At 53.4% G+C, this 18,642-nt stretch overlaps 1 protein-coding gene across 8 annotated transcripts in view; it reads right to left on the bottom strand.

Moving 5' to 3' along the window:
• FLNC (filamin C) overlaps window positions 1-18,642 on the bottom strand; it is a 104,032-nt gene that overhangs the window by 55,370 nt on the left and 30,020 nt on the right. For all 8 annotated transcript variants that reach the window (XM_053252963.1, XM_053252964.1, XM_053252966.1 and 5 more), the window contains exons 2-8: window positions 14,137-14,385; window positions 7,992-8,089; window positions 7,516-7,666; window positions 4,288-4,406; window positions 3,509-3,586; window positions 1,902-2,064; window positions 1,050-1,250 (exon numbers count right to left, since the gene is read on the bottom strand). In XM_053252963.1, coding sequence (XP_053108938.1) covers window positions 1,050-1,250; window positions 1,902-2,064; window positions 3,509-3,586; window positions 4,288-4,406; window positions 7,516-7,666; window positions 7,992-8,089; window positions 14,137-14,385 — 1,059 coding nt within the window. The remainder of the gene's footprint in view (window positions 1-1,049; window positions 1,251-1,901; window positions 2,065-3,508; window positions 3,587-4,287; window positions 4,407-7,515; window positions 7,667-7,991; window positions 8,090-14,136; window positions 14,386-18,642) is intronic.

Raw genomic sequence — 18,642 nt, 5'->3', positions numbered from 1 at the left:
CACACCATAAACAAAGGCCTTCTCATCAAATGCAACGTTTGTCATTTTACCTCCTCCAAACAGCAACATGAAAACCAGGCCTTTCTTGGGTGTAAAAAGTGGGACCTTTACCTCACAGGAAACAATGTGCAAGTGGGGGGGGGGGGTCTCAGTGGAAGGCTGAGAGCAGCCAAACCTACCTGAGGCCGCTCCAGCCTCTCCTTGACAGGTGGGAGCTTCTGCTGCCCTCCTCTCAGGGGGAGGCTGGCACGCCCCGATCGGTCCGTGGGGCCCAGGGCCCCCCGTGCCCCGCCAGGCCTGTCTGGAAGAGAGACGGACCATCTTTTGCAAATGTCCTGGCCCTGGTGAGCCTCAAGGGCGGAGGGATCAGAGACCCAGGATTTGGGGCCGGGTCTCTTCTCCGGGGACCACAATGTGAAGGAAAACCTTCTCTGGGCCCTCTCTTCCCTTCCAAACATGGGCTGTTGCCATGAGGGCTTCCAAGGATGCTGGGTTTGGGGGGAAATGTGCCTCTGGCCTATCCAGGGATGTGGGCTTTTGGCTTTTATCATGTTAGTCCATGTTGCACCCGAAAGTTCCAGGTACGACTACCTGCCTAAGGATTTGGTTTTCCAGAATCTGGAAATGGGGGCATTCCCTATAAGAGTAATAAGGTCTATTTTACTAAGAAATTGTACTCCACACTTCCTCCAAGGTACTTAGGGAGGCATACTTGGGGTTATCTCATTTTCCTCCTCACACCAACCCTGCAGGGTAGGTCAGGCTGAGAGAAAACACACCAGGCCTGAGGGTCACCCAGTGAGCTAGCTTCATGTCCAATCACAGATTTGAACCTCCGTCTCCCTGCTTCAAGTCCAGCATACACTACACCCCACGTGGTCTCATTTGGTGGGCTTTGTCCAGTGGGAAAGGGTTCCGCTGGCTTAGGGAGGGTTCAGGAACTCATTAGAATGGAATATGGAGATGAATGTCAGGCACAGGGTGGAAGCAGGGGGTGAGGAAGGGGTTCCCAAACGGGTCCTGTGGAAAGCTGGAGGGAAGCCCCTTACCTTCTGCAACGTTGACCGTGAAGGGGCTTTTGGGGATCTGAGCTCCAGCGAAGGTGACGTAGATGGTGTGTGGACCTTCCAGGACAGGCCGGTAAGTGCACCGGAAGATGCTGTCGCCTTTGTCCTCTAGAACCACCTCCACAGTGTCGCGACGGCCCTGGGGATCCACAATCACCACACCCACATCGCCTGTCCCGGCGCCTGGAGACAGAGACCTGGTCAGAGGACTCACACCCCCTCCGGCCCCTGCCTGCCTCGTCCAGACACCACACTAGCCCCAGCACGCATGCCATTCCCACCAAGTCCCCGGCCTGGCTATGAATCGACACAGCTTAAGGAAAGGAACATAGAGAGCAGAATAATGTGAGCACAAACCTTGCTGCATATCAATAGATAATGGGGGAGTGCTTAATGGCCCAACAATCCCTCCCCACAGCTGCCCTCTAACCATTTTACCCTGCTTTGCCCCAGCTGGGCTCAGAGTCTGGAACTAAAAAGCAGCAATATTCCTAGAATTTGCTTGTGGAACTCACAGCCACAAGACATGTTGCTGGCCACTGGTTTAGAAAGCTCTAAAAGGGGATTAGACAACTCCACAGTGACTCCATTGGTGGCTTTTAGTTATGACAGCTAAATAAGACCTCTGTGGTCAGATGCAGTTGCTGGAGTTGGTGGGGGGGAGGCAACAATGGGCGGGGGGGGGTTCTTGCCTTCATACCCTGCTTTTGGGTTTCCTGCAGATATCAGGTCGGCTGCTGTTGGACAGGATGGTGGACCTTTGGCCTTTCCTTCTAGAATCCTGGCTCCCACCCACCCTCTGGGCCCACCTCCCAGGAGTGCCCGGCTGCTTACCTGCCGTGTAGATGTCGAAGTATGTGGGCTTGTTGGCCACGTTGCCCACGGGCTCCAGGCCGGGGCCCCGGGCAGTCACCTTGTTGGCATCCCCCAGGGCCATGCCCACGTTGACTTCAAAGGGGCTCTTGTCAATGTTCTGCCCGGCAAAGAGGACGGTGACCTGTGTTTGGACAGTGGGCGGGGGGGTGAGACAGAGTGCAGGGCGGGGAAGGAGAGCAGGAAGCAGGGAGCAGAGGGCTTCTCAGAGTGCCTCTGCCCTGGATCGTGTTAGCGCCATGCCCCGTGCATTCCGGAGAGCAGCTTCGTCACGGGCGACCTTCGAGCACCCACTAAGAATCCGAACAGCTCTGAAGCTCTGCTAGAATCGCCTCCATTCTTTCAGGGAAAAGCAGTGAGCATTGCAGTAAAGTGACAGAGCACCGTGACACTTTGACAAACCTTTTTCTTCCCACTGTTTTGCTTTCCGATGGGTTGCTCCCCTCTTGTCTGCAGATCCGTTTGGGAAAACCCAGCCTGGACGGGCACATGCACCAAGGGTGGGAGGGGAGACTCGGGTGCAGGGACTTCTCCACCCTGGCCCCACCCGGCCCTGCTTTGCATTTGGATCGGTGACTACTACACGTGAGCAAGGGCTGCTGTAAGGTATTCCCCTTAAGGGATGGGGCCGTAGCTCAGTGGAACAGCATCTGCCTGCTTGCATGCAGAAGGCCCCAGGTTCCCTCCCTGGCAGCATCTCCGAGAGAGGGCTGAGAGAGACTCCTGCCTGCAACCTTGGAGAAGTCGCTGCCAGTCTGGGTAGACAATTCTGAGCTAAACTGGCCAATGGTCTGACTCGATATAAGGCAGCTGCCTATGTTTCTGTGTTCCTAATGCAGAGGGTGGAAAGGGAAAAGGTAGCAGAGGGCAATCTGGGGAGGGAGCCACAGCAACTAATCTCCACTGCCATGAGACCTAGAAACTGAAGAGGTGCTGTTTTGTTAACTATAAGATTATTTCCTCACTGCAAACTCCATGCTGAATAGCAAACCCTTGCCCCCATAGGGAAAACCCATGAAAACCCACCTATCTTTCTTCCTGCAAGAGGCTGAGTGATCCTAAGAGCTGCATGGCAAACAGAAGTTCAACAGGTGAATTTCTCTTGGGCACTTTCCAGTTACCCGCTCAACAGTGGCAAAATGCTTTGGTTCAAGCAAATTGCATTCAAAACGTAAATAGCAAAGCTACCAGCAGGGGGAGCAGTCCCGCGAAAGCTAACAACCGGGAAATACAGCGACCTTTTCACGTTGGACATGCGACGTTATAGCAATAAATCGCAGCGATTAAATCCGAAACAAGGCATCGGAAATGTGAATGGCACCCTGCTGTCCGTGTAGGGACTGCGGTGTCACAGCACAGGAAGTGCAGAAGCACACTTTGGATATATGTCGTGACCCCGTTGCAGGGTCTAATTAGGAAAGCACCCAGATGGAGAAAATGGCACCTGTTGATCTATCTGCTGGCTATGCTGCTTGAAGGCACAGAAAGTTTATCCAGAAATAATTGGGCCTCATCTATAGACCACCAGGACAAAGCTGAGAGGCAAGATAAGGGGGGGGGGCTCTCACCTTATGCAACCCAGCCACCTTTGGCACATAGGAAACAGAATAAGTCCGATTCTTGTCATTGTTGGCAACCACTTTGGCCTAAGAGAGGGAGGAAAGCAGAAGATGTTAATCCGGGGAGGATGAAGGACTCTTGCCATTGGCTTAGAATGGAACTAGCATCTCTTCAGAGCAGGAGAGAAAAGGGCTTGCTCAACCACACACCACCACATGGCATTCCGGTGAGAGAAGGTTCCCACTGGCAAATCCGGGGCACCAGACAGGGTTCTGAACAGCAAGGTGGGATCCAGACCCTGGGGCAAAAGCTGGCAAGAGGTTCTCCTGTGCAAGCCCCCTCAAAATGGAAGGACACCCCCTGAAGTGTCCAATTCAACTGGTCTTGCCTGCTAACAGGCAAAGAGGCCTCTTTCCAAGGAAAACCTTCCACCAACGTCCCTCTCATTTGGGCCCGTCCACAAAAGCTGTGTCCTCATATGAACTTGGTACAGATTAGGACTTCTGCATTTTGGCACAGGCCTAGTGTGAGCCTATGGAGGCACATTAAATATTTAGCAGCATCTGAGGTCAGTGATGACCAGAGGAATTAGTCGATAGCAAAACTAGTGATGTGGGACAGAGAGCAACATGTGTATTAGGAGAGGGTGGCTTGTTCTAACTGCTGCCTTCTATCTGCAGGCCTCTAATTCCAAATTGCAAGAGTGCAGAATCCTGCAAAAGGCATGGCTTTCATGGTGCATGGTGGAAGGTGGACAGAAAGGGGCAGAAACACCCAGAGCCAGTACCTCCTCTGTGTGTCCTTCAGGGTCTTCAATATAAACCAGCACCTCTCCCAATCCAGCCTCGATAGTCTCAACAGTGAAATGGGCTGGTTTCAGCACTGTGTTCCCATGTGGTTCGATACCTGTGGAGAGAGTCCAGAGGTTACTCCTTCCCAATTCCTCCATTGGCGTCACAATGTAGGATGTCTTTCCCATCCTGAATTGCTGTGCTGAGGTGGAGGGGGCCACAGTGCTCCCCCTCCCCAGTCTGCAGAAACAGTGATAACAGGGAGACGTTCTTCTCCCTCTCTCACTCACAACCCTAGAACCAGGGGTCACATCCCATGAAACTGATAGCCAGGACATTCAGGACCGACAAAAGGGAGTTCTTCTTCATGCAGCACATAATGGAATTCTGTGCCATAGGATGTGGTGATGGATTCTTCTCCCTCTCCCATCACACTAGAACCAGGGCTCATCCCATGAAATTGATTGCCAGGAAATCTAGGACCAACAAACGGAGGTACTTTTTCACACAACGCATCACCTACTTGTGGAATTCTCTACCACAAGATGTGGTGACAGCCAACAACCTGGATGGCTTGAAGAGGGGTTTGGATAACTTCATGGAGGAGAGGTCTATTGACGGCTACTAGTCGGAGGGCTGTGGGCCACCTCCAGCCTCAAAGGCAGGATGCCTCTGAGTACCAGTTGAAGGGGAGTCACAGCAGGAGAGAGGGCATGCCTTCAACTCCTGCCTATAGGCTTCCAGCGGCATCTGGTGGGCCACTGTGTGAAACAGGATGCTGGACTAGATGGGCCTCCTTGGGCCTGATCCAGCAGGGCTGTTCTTATGTTCTTAAGTAGCCACCATCACATGTAATGTTCCCAGTCATAGAGATGGGCCTTTTGTTAAAACTGCGGAGAGAGCGGGCTAAGCCCGCTCTCCCCGCAGACGGGCGGGCAGGGAACATTGGGCAGCCAGATCGGCTGCCCACACGATGCCCGGCTCCGTGGCGGAGCTGGCGGGGGTGGGGGGAGCAGGGGCCGTGTGGCCCCCGCAAGCCCCAGTATGCCCTGCGCAAGCGCGCAGGGCATACTGGGGAGACCCCCGAGCCGGGAGGCTGCTTTTTGCCTCCCAGCCGGGGGTCTACTCATGGGTAGGCATGGTGCGAAGCCACGCCACGGCTACTCACAAGCCTAAAAAGCAGGTTTGCTGGAGCGCTCGCTCCGCAAACCTGCTTTTTAGCAGGGGTTCTCGAGTGGGTTACCCGCTCAAGAACCACCCGGCTCGGATGCGAGCCCGGTGGTTCTTACGACCAACAAAAATCGGGCTAGGCTCTCCTAGCCCGATTTTTGTTGGTCGTGAGAACCGCCCCATAGTATCAGGAGGCATAATCAAGCCACCGTCCCCTGCATACACGTGCATTATCACAACAGCAGCAGTCCTGGGAGGTGGGCCACCAGAAGGAGGTCGGCTGTACCTCACTGCTAAGTTTGGGATCAAGCCAGCGAGGGGGAGGCAGCAGTCCAGAAACTTCAAAGTGGCTTGATGCTGCCCTGTGCAACTAATATAAATCCATTTCAAGCCTCTTCCGTTGTCAAGACTCCTAACCAATGAACTTTAATTCTGTGGAAGGACAATAGGTTTTGAAAAAAATCATTCCCAGTGCACTAAGCAAATGACAAATTCCCAGAAAGCGTTGCCAGATGATGGGAAAGAAACCGGACCTGGCCAACTCTTGTACTTAAAAAAAAAAGTAATAGTTTAATAACAAATGGTAATGCATTATTAAATTAATTTAATAATAAATACATTTGATGAGTAGGCATTAGCGGGTAACTATGTCTCTCTCCATGGAGTGACCTGCTTCCTTTGCTGACTTCTGCAGATCAAGCTGCTGTTAAGGGCACAGCAACAGTGACTGGCTCAAAAGTTGGCAACCCTATCCAAGGTTCTTTGGGTGAAGCCGAAACAGCAAAACTGGTTCCAAAGCTGTTTACATGAGTATTGAAATGGCACACAGCAGGCAGAGCTGCCACCATTTTCCTCCCTCTGGCAGTCCCCTGAGTCTTAAACAGCTTCATGAAAAGCAGAAATCTAACAGGTGAAGCCCTTTCCCCATCTCACTGCGGAGGAAAGATGGCCTTGTTGGATTTGTGGCTGCCGTGCAAGTGTTAAGAGGCAGTAGAAGGCTGCCCCATAACAGGAGAGAATACTCTCCTGCGGAATACACAATAATGTTAATAATAAATTTGATGAGAAGGCATTGGCAGGTAACTCCGCTGCTCTCCATGGAGTGGCATGCTTCCTTTGCTGACCTTTTTGAAATTATTATTATTTGTGGGGAGGCGGAGAACTACTCAAGGCAGGCCAGTAATGCAACTTCATTGCCAAGTATGGCCAACGACGACCAAGGCCAACGAAGCAACGCAAGGGAGATCTGACCCTCTCCAACGTCTGCCAAGCAAAAGTCGTGCGGACTTTCCTGCAGTCCACACAGTTGGCATGAGGGTAGGAGGAGCCTCTGGCCCTAATTTGGGAGCTCGGCACGCTCCTGGTTTCCGGGGGCCAGTTAAGACAGCCACCCGTTAAAAACCAGGCCAGAGGCAGGGAGCCTGGCCGTGAGCAAAGATGCCCCGGCTGGGTAGGGCCTTTTCCCTTCCTACCTCACTCCAAAGTTGGGGATGGAATCTGGGCGGGGCCCGCTCAGCCTCCCGCCCCCCACCCCCCGCCAGGGCTTCTCCCACCATCAGGCTCCCCGTCTCCAGCCTGGTTTTTAACTGACACACGACTGAAAAAAACGGGAGCTCTGCGTGGCTGAATTTTGAACCGGCCTCTGCAGCCGCCCCCTGAACCGCTAGAAGGGTGGCAGGAGATTCCGGGCAGACGAGGAGGGGAAGAATCCTGCGCAGAGGGTGCATCGCGGGGCAGGGGGCCTGTTGCCTGCACCTCCTGCTTGTGGGCCTCCCAGAGGCATATGGCTAGCTACTGTGGGAAGCCGGATGCTGGACTTGATGGCCTTTGGGTCGGATCCAGCAGGGCACATGTGATGTTCAGGTGTGCGCAGGTGAGGAGGGGGTCTAGCTCCCGGCCGCAGACTGTTTCACCCGCTGACTTCTGCAGATGAAGCCTCGGCTAAAGGACAGGACAGGCTGGGTCCTGCCCTAATCCTCGGGGCCAGCAGCTCCCCTCCACCCCTGCCCACCCGCCGGCCCGCTTGGCCCCCTGCCTGCACAAGGGCTACCTACCTGGGCCATACGCCTTGGCCTTCTTGGGGTTGAGCTGCTTAGAGCGCAGGGGGGCTCCGGGCTTCAGCTTGGCTTTGGGGAACTGAGACAAATACGTCATGACCGAGTGCTCGTCCACATTGGGGTCCACAATCTCTTCGGGGGCAATCACCTGTGGGGAAGAGTGGGTGTTGAGAAGCAAAACTCACCGAGGAAGAGCTCTGGGTTTTCCCAGCCCTGGGCAGACGGGCTCCCTTAGAAAGCTGTCTAACCGGAAGAAGTTCAATGGGCAAACCTTTCCCCAGCATGTCACAAAACCTGACCTGTTGAACTTCTGCCCGTTGAAGGACAGTTAAGGCACAGGAGCAGACCTGGGGGATAAAAGGGTTCCCGAAGCCCCAGCAACCTCGCGCCTGGGGCTCTCTCCACCTCTCCCCCCTTCCTCTCCTTCCTGCTACCAGGCTCCCCCCTCAGCCCAAACTGCACACAGCGGGTACCTGTGGCACGCCCAGCCAGTCATCCGCCTGCTGCATGGCTTCCCGGGCATTCTCCACAGGCTGGCTGGGGTCCCACGTCTCCCAGTCCGGGCACAGGCCTGCAGGGAGGAGAAAAGAAGACGAGGTCAGACCGGCAGCTTGGGGCGAGGGTTGGCCTTGACAGCACCTTGCTGCCTGCCAAGAAAGCAGAAGAATAGGGGCATTGTGCCCATCCTCGGCTCAGCCGCGGCCTCCCATCCAAAAGGCACCGGATCCACACCAGGGTTTGCCCCCAACCATCCTGGCCACCGCCTGCGACAGGGGCTGGATTCCTGCAGCCTCTGGAACGGATTAGGGGGGCAAGATTCCTTCTACAGGGGAGGGGGAAATGAAATGGAACTGGATGGGATTCGGCTTGCAAGACCCCACCCTTCTGGGGAGAAGGTAACTCAAGACTGGCATTCCACAGTCCCTGGAATGGATCGTGGCCATAACTATGAGAACAATTTTTTTTGAGTGTTCAGTGCATTTCACATACAGCTGCTCCATCATCCTCACAACAACCCTTTAAGGTAGGATAGTGTTATTCTCCCATATGGCAGACATGGAGGGTTGAGATAATAGAGTCTTGCAGAGGCAGGATTTGATCCAGGGACTTTCCAGCTCACACTCCTAGCCCTGTGCGCACCGGAAGATCTTCCCCTGAAGGGATTAGGCCTTCTTGCATGCAGAAGGGTCCAAGTTCCCTCCCTGGCAGCATCTCCAAGATTGGGCTGAGAGAGACTCCTGCCTGCAACCTTGGAGAAGCCGCTGCCAGCCTGGGTAGACAATCCTGAGCTAGATAGACCAAGGGTCTGACTCAGTAGAAGGCAGCCTCCTCTGTTCCCTGGGATAATTCCATCTCCTGGAGGGGGAGCAAAACCGCAGCTGGATCTGCAAACTCACTGGAGCATCACGCAGGCAAGGAGTGGACTCCTCCACCCAGCTTCCTAAGCCTGGGCCGGAACGGCCTCCCTTCAGGGTCAGGGTCCTTGGAGGGGCCCACTCTGTCCCCACAGCCTTTCTGTGGTGGTGGCAGAGCCCAGCTAGAAGCCCGTGGAAGGAAGCGGGTCCAGGGCTCCCTCGATCCTCCAGGTGGCCCTGCCTGCCCTCTAGAAGGCCACAGAGAGGGCACTGCCGGGCATGCAGGATGGGGCGGGGCGGGGGGCAGGTGCATCTCTCCAGAGCAGAGCCCCAAGTCCCAAAGGCCCCCCTGGGAGCCGGAGTGACCCAGGAGATCTGTGACCAGCTCCTTGTGCTGCTTGGCAAAGAGCCACTTTGGGGCACAGTTTAAATTCGTTCATAATAAACTCATTCGTTTAAATTCGCCATTCGTTCCTCGGACTCCATCACGGCTTTTAGAAAGCTTGTAAAGACTTGGCTTTTTACCCAGGCTTTTACATAATTGTTTTTACTGCTGCTTCTGTATGTTTTTATCTGTTGGATTGTTTTTATGCCTGTTTTTATATGTTTTTATATTTTTTGCTTGATGTTTTTATTGCCTTTTTATTGTATGTTTTAACTTTTGTAAACCGCCTTGGGGTTTTCTTTTAACAAAAGGCGGTATATAAATGTAAAAATAAAATAAATAAATAAATGGGGAGGGTCACACTTCGCCACCCCCCAGCACTACAAGCCCGAGCCCGTTTGCCTCCCCCATGGCTTGATTTCTAGACAATATGGGGAGAGGCCATCAGAGACCTCTGGCCGGAAGTGCAGTCCAGAGACCGGCCACCCAACTTAGCAGCCAAAACGCACCTCCGTGGACCAGCGGACTGCTTGAGGCCGCTTTGTGGCCGGGAGCCCTTGTCAGGCAGAAGGTGCAGGCTTCGACTCCTGCCCTCGCTTGCCGGTGGGGAGCCAGACTTGCAGTGGCGAGCGAGCAGGACTGGTCCCCTTTGCCAAGCCGAGTTTGCACTTGGAGGGGTGCTGCATGTGCGCACTGGGAGATCTCCCCCTTCAGGGAGGGGTCCGTAGCTCCCAGGCCGAGCATCTGCCGGCATGCAGGAGGGTCCAAGTTCCTGCCCTGGCAGCATCGCCAAGCGAGGGCTGGGAGAGACTCCTGCCTGCAACCTTGGGGAAGCGGCTGCCAGTCTGTGAAGACAATCCTGAGCGAGCTGGACCAGGGGCCTGACTCAGTAGATGGCAGCTTCCTATGTTCTGTGTCCCTATGTTCATCTCCAGGTAAGAGGATCTCACAGATGTGAGGTCTGGGGAAGACCCTGCCAGTCAGAGCACAGCACGCAATTCTGATGGGAGCAGTCTTTGCATGAGGCCAGGTGAGGTGGTTGCCACAGGCAGCAGGTTATTGGCCGGGGCGGGGGTGGCGGCAGGGTGGCAAAGGTGCCCCCCACCCCCACCGGAGCAGCTCTTCAAGAGCGACGCAAGCTTTGCAAAGAGCACGAGGAACCACGGGGAGGCGGCTGCGGGCCCCCGTCCCTCCTCCCTGCCTCTCGGGCCACTTTCAAAGCTTGCACGGGGGGCCCCCTCTGAAAGGGGCACGGTGGGGCCCGACAGCCTGCGACAGGCACCCGGAGGCAGCTCCCTCTGCTCCAGGGCACAGCGCCCACTCCTCCTGGCGTGGAGCGTGGCCGCGGCCCAACAGCCTTCGGGCTCAGCAACTCCGGCGAGCCACCAGGAAGGGTTCTTCACCCGGCAGGGGACGCTCTCTGCTCAGTGGGAGGCCGCCGTTTGTGTGCAAGTCGGGAGTGGACCGTGTGTGTGTGAGAGAGAGAGAGAAAGAGCTCTAAAAGGTCCCGCCAAGGGGAGAGGCGCATGCCCAGGGAGTCCCCCAGAGCCGGAGGGAAACTCTGCCAAGCACCGAGCCATCATGCGGTGAGTGGGGGAGGAAGAGCAGCGTCGGGGGGGGGGGGGGACGACGACACGGCCTTGCAGAGGCGCTCTGGACATATAAGGCTCCTTCGTGGCTTCTGTTAAGGTGAAGCTCGGCGTGTGTCTTGGCTCAGCAGCCAAAGGGAGAAGCCCCGGCACGGAGCGCCACGCGACTGACCCCTGCCGTCTTCTTGCCCCGTCGGTGAGCGCAGAGCAGCTCTGTGCAGGGGGAGAGGAGTGCCCGGCCTGGAGTGCCGGGACGTTGCTGGGCTGCTCCTCCTCCCACGATCCCCCGTCACTCTCTCGGCCAGCTGGAGACGGACGACCTCTGGGGACCCAAGCCCGAGAACCCCTCTGCGCGAAGACGCCGGCTCCTGATGGCAATGCCTTGGCATCTCCTGGGCTGCAGCCGAGCTGGTCTCTCCAGCAGAACAGCCAGGAGGGTCAGGGGCAGCGGTTAATTTGTCCAAGAAGCAGAGGGGAAATCGCAGCACTTCCCAGTTTTAAAAACTGGACTTGCAGCCCTTCAAAGAGCTTGAAGGGGAAAGGGTAGCTCCTCTCCCCACCCCATCTCAGCTTGGGCTTCAACCTCATGCCCACTTCCAATGCCCTACAGGCTGCCCAAATATTAATAAACAAGACTCTGCAGTCTCTGAGCAAGTGCAGAGTGCCGTTCCCTCAGCACCTCTGCAGAGCCTAGATGAGGGTTCAAGTCTTTCAGACGGAGGGTGTGGGTCACCTCCCCCAGCACCTCTCACTTGAGCAGTTAAGCCCCACAGTTTCTCTGGCATTAGATGCATGACCCACTGGTGTGGGAGGGAGTCCTTAAGAAGGGTGTGTGCATGCAGCACTGTGAACCATGGCCCATAAAAAATAACAGATGGGCCTGTGTGTTGATGCTGGGCAAGGTTTAGGAACACAGGGAGCTGCCTTACGCCGAGTCAGACCATCGGTCCGTCTTGCTCAGCATTGGCTACACAGACTGGCAGCAGCTTCTCTAAGGTTGCAAGCAGGAATCTCTTTCAGCCCTGTCTTGGAGATGCTGCCAGGGAGGGAACTGGGAACCTTCTGCATGCAAGCAAGCAGGTGCTCTTCCCAGAGTGGCCCCATCCCCTGAGGGGAACATCTTACGGTGCTCACACATGTAGTCTCCCAATCAAATGCAAACCAGGGCAGACCCTGCTTAGCAAAGCATCTGCTTGCTTCTACAAGAGCAAGTCTTTATTCATGTTTAGGGGTGAGGAGGAGGGGTGTGCTAAGCCCAGCAAGTCGAAACGAGTCCCAAGCATGGGGCAAACCACAGTTGAATTTGGCCACCACTGCAGAAGGAGATGGATAGCCACACTGTAGCTGCATGCTCCATCCTAGCAGATTATCCTAGCAGATTATCTGCATCCTCCATCCTAGCCAGGATCTCCCACCGCCAGATCTGTCAGTGCAGGCCTCTGGGTTTGTCCAAATTTGGCCCTGCTCTCTCCACCGCCAAGGGCAGATTCTCCACAGCTATAAATCTGATGGGGAAGTGTTTAGGCTGTGGAATAGTCCAGGAACGGGCTTCTTCACAGAGGGCTCAGCAACAAGTAAAGTAAAAAGGGGCATTCACCAAAAAGGGAGCCCAGCAAGACGCTTGTGGGACCAGGCTGGGCAGAGTCCTGGACTCAGGTCTGGGTTCAAGTCCAAATTCAAATGGATTTAGGAGCAAAACAGAAAATTCTCAAGAAAAATTCAAATTGGAATTCAAGTTTATGGCCTTCTAATCCAAATTCTTTAAAAATGCTCCCAATCATTTAAAACGCACACACACAAAGTGACAGGTTTTGGCAAGTGAGCGTGAGCATACTATGGTCTAAAAAAAAAAAATCAACAAAAGTTAAAGGTGCATTTTTAAAGAGCATCCCTCACATGTGAGTTTCCAACATGTTTTCAATTCTGATTTCAAAACAGTGCCAAATTTTGAATGTGGGAAATTTCATTTCATTCAGAGGCCAAGTATAATCTCTTCTGCAGACTAATTGAAAGCCTTGGGCAATTCAGAGCCTCCACTGCCGATCTGTAAAATGGGTGCAACAGAGATCTACTCCACAGGGTTGTTGTGAGGTCAAGCAAAAAAGTGGGCGATGGCTGTCAGGAACTTTGTGAATTAAAAGCGCTATAGAAATGATTAATAAGAACATTGAGATGGGAGTTTGCATAATTGCAGGAGGCCTTTGAGCCTGGCCTTCTGTGAATGTGTTTAGATTAGGGAGCTTGAAGCATATTTCAAGAATGTCGGTTAAAGCCTTCACGGCCCCGTGGAACATGAACTGGTTTATCATGGCATGAATTTTGCAAGCAACAGCCTGTACTCATCAGATGAATAAAATATAGGATCACATCCTTATACTCCAGGGCTTCTCAAACTTGGGCCCGCAGGAAATGTTGGAATACAACTCCCATCACCCCCTGCCTCATTACTACTCCACTGTTCTATGCTCACAGTCACTTACGTGGAGATGCCCACTAAGTCTTCAGGCATGCCAAAGATAAGAACCCTTCCTGTGCTCCTTCACACCCTGCAGGTCAAGTCATGCAAAATAGTCCCCAAAAGGCAAGCATGCAGAATAGTCTCTGATCAATGTGTGGCAAAGAGCAGCAGCCGGTAGCAGCTGAGATGCAACATATCCATTTCTGTTATGCATATAGTCCAAGATCAAACAAGTGCAGAACTTTGCAGGCTGCAAAATTCAGCCTTCCCTAACAACTCTGTCATTTATGTAAGGGGGGGAAGCAAGTTTCCAGTCCTCATGGCTGCTCTGCTGAGAAAACTCTGTGGGGAGTGTCTGGCCCTGTGGATATTTCCTTCTCCCTCCCCATAGGGGGCATAAACAGATGGACGCTTCAGACCAGAGCACAATGTATGGGAAATGTTTCAGCAGAGAGTTCTTCTGAGCCGTGGTTCCCCAGATGTTTTGGGACAATGCCCAGCATCCACAACCACTATGGCTAAAGGGGGGGGGGGAGTTGTAGACCAATGATATCTGGGGACCCGTGCTCTCTGTAACAGGGAATTCCAGATGTTGCTGGCTACAACCCGCACCATCCCCAGCCAAAGGCCACTGCAGCTGAGAATGCTGGGAGTTGTAGTCAACAACATCTGGGATTCCGCCACCGGGGATAGTCCTGCCGTCCAGTGTGAACGCAGGCACAAGACAGCCCGCTCAAAACCGAAGGCACATCCTGGCCAAGGCAGGCTGTCCACTAGCAACCCAGGGCCCTCCCCCGCCCCCCCTGCATTCCACCCCCCACCTTCCCTCACCTGGGGCGCAGTTGTCCACCAAGGCGCCCAGGGCTTTGCCGTCCTGCCAGTCACGGTTGAAGTTGGTGATGGGCAGCTGCGGGACCTTGTTCTGAATCCAGCCCAAAAGCCGCTGCTTGGGCGTCTGCTTCTTGGCATCCTCCTCGTCCTCGTCCTCCCACATGGGCATGGAGATGGAGTAGTGAAGGATCAGGGTCCAGATCAAGCCCAGGATCAGCTTCAGGTTCCCGTCCACAATGGCCTTGCTGTCTGTGAAGAGGGGAGAGAGAGGAGGGGACAGGGGTCAGGCGAGTGGGGTGGGCGGGCAAGGCAGGGGGCTTGAGCCACAAGAGGGAAGGGGCACAGGAAGCGGCCCTAGACTGAGTCAGACCCTTGGTCCATCTAGCTCAGTATTGTTTTCACAGACTGGCAGCGACTTCTCCAAGGTTGCAGGCAGGAGTCTCTCTCGGCCCTCTCTTGGAGATGCTGCCAGGAAGGGAACTTGGAACCTTCTGCTTGGAAGCACACAGATGCTCTTCCCAGAGCAGCCCATCCCCTACGGGGAATATCTTAAGAGTGCCCACCAGTGTCTCCTTGAACAGGGGTTCCCAGATGTTGCTGACTACAACTCCCAGCATCCCCAGCTGCAATGGCTTTTGCTTGGGGATTGTGGGAGTTGTAGTCAACAACATCTGGGAATCCCTGTTAGAGGGAACACTGGTATCCCATCCAAGCACAAACCAGGGTGAGCCCTGCTTAGCAAAAGGGAGAATTCATGCTTGCTACCACAAGACCAGCTCTCCTCCCATAGATCTACACCAGGTTTCTGCTGTGTGGTTATTACAGACTTGTAATCAGTCATGTGTTAGTGATGTGCATGAAGTTTTTATCTTTGTACATTCACCTGTATTTGTATTTTTGAATCCTGAGCATCTACATATTTAATTCTCCTGGGTGTGCCTTTGGAACGTGCGTCCCGGCAGCCCAGCTGATTGGCTGGGCTGCAGGGGCGCCTGATTGGTCCTGGCGAACCCAGGAGAATTGCCTGGCTGGGTGGCTGCGGAGGCAAGGCGGCGGGCCAGGTGGCGGCGGCGGCACTCTCGGGCCTGGCCACAGCGGCGGCGCTACTAGGGGCGCAGATGCTATGCGCCCGGTCAGCTAGTTTATATATTTATTACATGTTCATACATATTGCATTTGTTGTGTATCTTTTTATCATTGATTAGTGGATCTGTTGTGTGTTGTGTTTGGGAACTGTAGTCCAACACTGTCTGGGGAAGCAAGGTTGAGAATTCCTGGATTTAAAGGGAGCTCCTGGCCCGCCCGCCCCCCTCTGACAGCCTAACCACCGGTTTACACAGGCACCAAGCTCCTCACAGGGCCAGTTCACACATTTTGCTTGTCACTTGTTGACTGCCATGCCACATCTTATGCCATTTGCACATGCCTTATCATGTGCAAATGGAATGCCACAGGTCTGAGATCACAGGCAGAACACCCACACTTCCCCCCATCACCTCTAGCACAGCAAACCATATGTTTTGTATTCCTAAGTCAAGTCAAGTTGTGCCATCAAGTCCGCGTCAACTCCTGGCGCCCACAGAGCCCTGTGGTTGACTTTGGTAGAATACAGGAGGGGTGGACCATGGCCATCTCCCGCGCAGTCTCAGGTGGTGCCTTTCAGCATCTTCCTAGATCGCTGCTACCCATAGTCTGGGAAACATACCAGCCGGGATTTGAACCGGCCACCCCTGGCTCACCTAGGCAAGTCATTTCCCCACTGCGCCATTCGGTGGCTGGGGTTTGTGATTGCTAAATTGTAGCCAGTTGGCATATATGTGTATATTCTTTGAGGTAATGGACCAAGATGGTCGGAAAGACTTTTTGTTTCCTGTTCAGATCAATAGTCGGGTTCAGAAGAGAACAGCCTCTTGATCTGAAGCTGACGGGGAGAACATGCAGACCTCCATCATGATCCACCATCTTGAAGCGAGAGCATCACTCCACCACATCTAACAGCCCCTCCCGTCACCAATCCCCTCATCTTATCTGACCCAGGAGATAGGGCCACCTTGCATCTTACCACCCAGAGGGGAGGGAATTAGAATACTCTCTGAACTACCCACAGTCCAATCTCACACCTGTCCATAGTTCAAAGAGTATTCTAATTTCCTCTCTCCTGGATGGTGAAATGCCCTCTGTCACATTCCCCCCGCCCCCCGCCCCCCCAGCTTCAGTCAGGGGAACAGCTTCTTCCTGTTCACTTCCTGTTCACGAGCATTGATTGAACAGGAAGCTCAACTCTTTCTGGCTCTCATGGGTCAATTCACACATCGCCTGCTCATCATTTGACAAATGCAGCACCAAGCAAAAATCTGCATGTGTGAATGAAGCTGCTGCAGATTGAACACCACAGAGAGAGCTTTCATCTCTTTTCCAATGCAAGACTTTTCCTGAGGAGGCAGCTCACACATTCAGAGAAATGAGTGGTCTATATTATTAATTTATTATTATTATTACTGTTATTATTATTTTCATTTTCTATCCCGCTCTTCCTCCAAGGAGCCCAGAGCGGTGGACTACATACTTGAGTTTCTCTTTCACAACAACCCTGTGAAGTAGGCTAGGCTGAGAGAGAAGTGACTGGCCCAGAGTCACCCAGCAAGCATCATGGCTGAAGGGGGGTTTGAACTCGGGTCTCCCCAGTCCTAGTCCAGCACTCTAACCACTACACCACGCTGGCTCACTTTATATAGCATGTGTGAGTCCAATTATATTCAGAGGCAGCGTCCCTCATTAGGACTCAAATGCAGTACGCAAGCTTTTGAGTTTCACAGATGCCTTCCTCAGGCTGGGTGTTCAGAAAAGTAATGTTAAACACCACCACCAACAAAAAGGTATGTTTTATTGTGGACATGATGCCAAGCCCAACTGATCACAATTTTGTTTTACTAGCCAAGTTATAGGTGCAGCCTTCCCTGGGTCGGTCTTCAGGAAGGGGTTGGACTCTGGGATCCCCTCCATGTTCCTAAGGAAGCAGAGGCTGAGAATGCTTCTTCTGTGTAGGGAGTTGGTCCGGTCAAGGGGAGGGAGAGATCCCAGGGAAACCTCTCTGCCTGCTCCCCCAAGGCTCTGGCCACCTCCTCCTCCTCCAGTAGCCTCTCGGCTGCCCCGGCATCCATGGCACCCGTTCAAGCCTGTCCTGGGAAGAACAATGCAGTGCTGATCTTTTTCCTCCCAGCTCAATCTTTCCATAAACACTTGCAGAGCAAAACAATCTCCCTCAAGCCAAGGGCAGCGAAAATACAGGGGAGAAGGTGGCCTTTCCTTCCCCTCAGCAGCAACCCTCCCTTGGCTTAACCAGGGGACACATGGAGCCATGACAGAGCATCCCGGCTGAGGGTGCTGAGCTTTTCTGCTGTGTGGTCCAGGGACATCAGCAGAGAAAGCACCACAAGGCACAGCCTCCAGGGCCAGAACACTGGAAACCAGAGACAGCCCATGGAGGACTGGAAAAACTACGCAGGAACTTCAGATGAAGACACCACCCCCTCTTGGGCTCCACTAGGCTCAGGGGTGCCTTCAGTTGAAAGCAAGAGGTGTCCATTTTGCATATAAAAGCTTCAGAACCATTTAGAAGCTGCACGAGTGATCTGGGCAGAGAAGTCTGTGACGTTTCTTTCGTTCAAGGCTGCATCATTTCATTCTCCCAACTGTTTTGTTTAGTTTTGATTTGATTTGATTCGATTTCTACGCCGCCCTACCAAAAATGGCTCAGGGCAGTTTACACAGAGAAATAATAAATAACTACAAAAACAGATAAAAATACAGCCTAAGAAAACCACAAACGAACAAGCAGAACCAAACAGCAGCAGAATAGCTGACAGTCAAGAATATATTTACATGTCAGTTTCCATTTATATTGCATAGCAAAAACTTGGAACTTTGGGGAAGGTGGGTTTAAATTGGCAAAAAGGCTTGGTGGGGGAGGGTCAGCTCCCACCACTCCTCATCACTGCAACAACCCTTCTCTCCCACCCCCGCCCCACCCCGAGTCATTTTTTTAGTTTAAACCAACCCCAAAGTCCTTATTAGCCATGCAGGAGGAAACTGACAGGTACATAATTAAACACACCTTTCTAGAATCCATGGCTCCAGTCATGATTCTCCAGGCCTCACTGTCTTACTCCCTATAAGCACACAGCTGCAGGCTTCCGTGCTGCTTCCTAGAGCAGGGGCAGGCAACCTTGGCTCTCCCACGGTTGCTGAACTACAACTCCCATCACCCCCAGCTGCAATAAACTGTAGTTCAACAAAAACTGGGAGAGCCACGGTTGTCTTTCCCATCCTTGATCACTCTTATTCTCTGCTCACACACCAAGCAGGGACCTTGTGCAATTTCCATAGTGCCATCTGCTGGCCAGCTCTTGCATTCTGAGAAGAACTCATCCTTTCCATTAATGCTTTTGTGGCAACTGGGGGAAAGGATGGGTTCTTCTCAGAATGCAAGAGCTGGCCAGCAGATGG

The sequence above is a fragment of the Hemicordylus capensis genome, chromosome 5 (genome assembly GCF_027244095.1).
Source record: "Hemicordylus capensis ecotype Gifberg chromosome 5, rHemCap1.1.pri, whole genome shotgun sequence".
Lineage (NCBI taxonomy): Eukaryota > Metazoa > Chordata > Lepidosauria > Squamata > Cordylidae > Hemicordylus > Hemicordylus capensis.
Note: the sequence above shows the minus strand (reverse complement) of the source record. Positions and strands in the feature narration are given on the sequence as shown.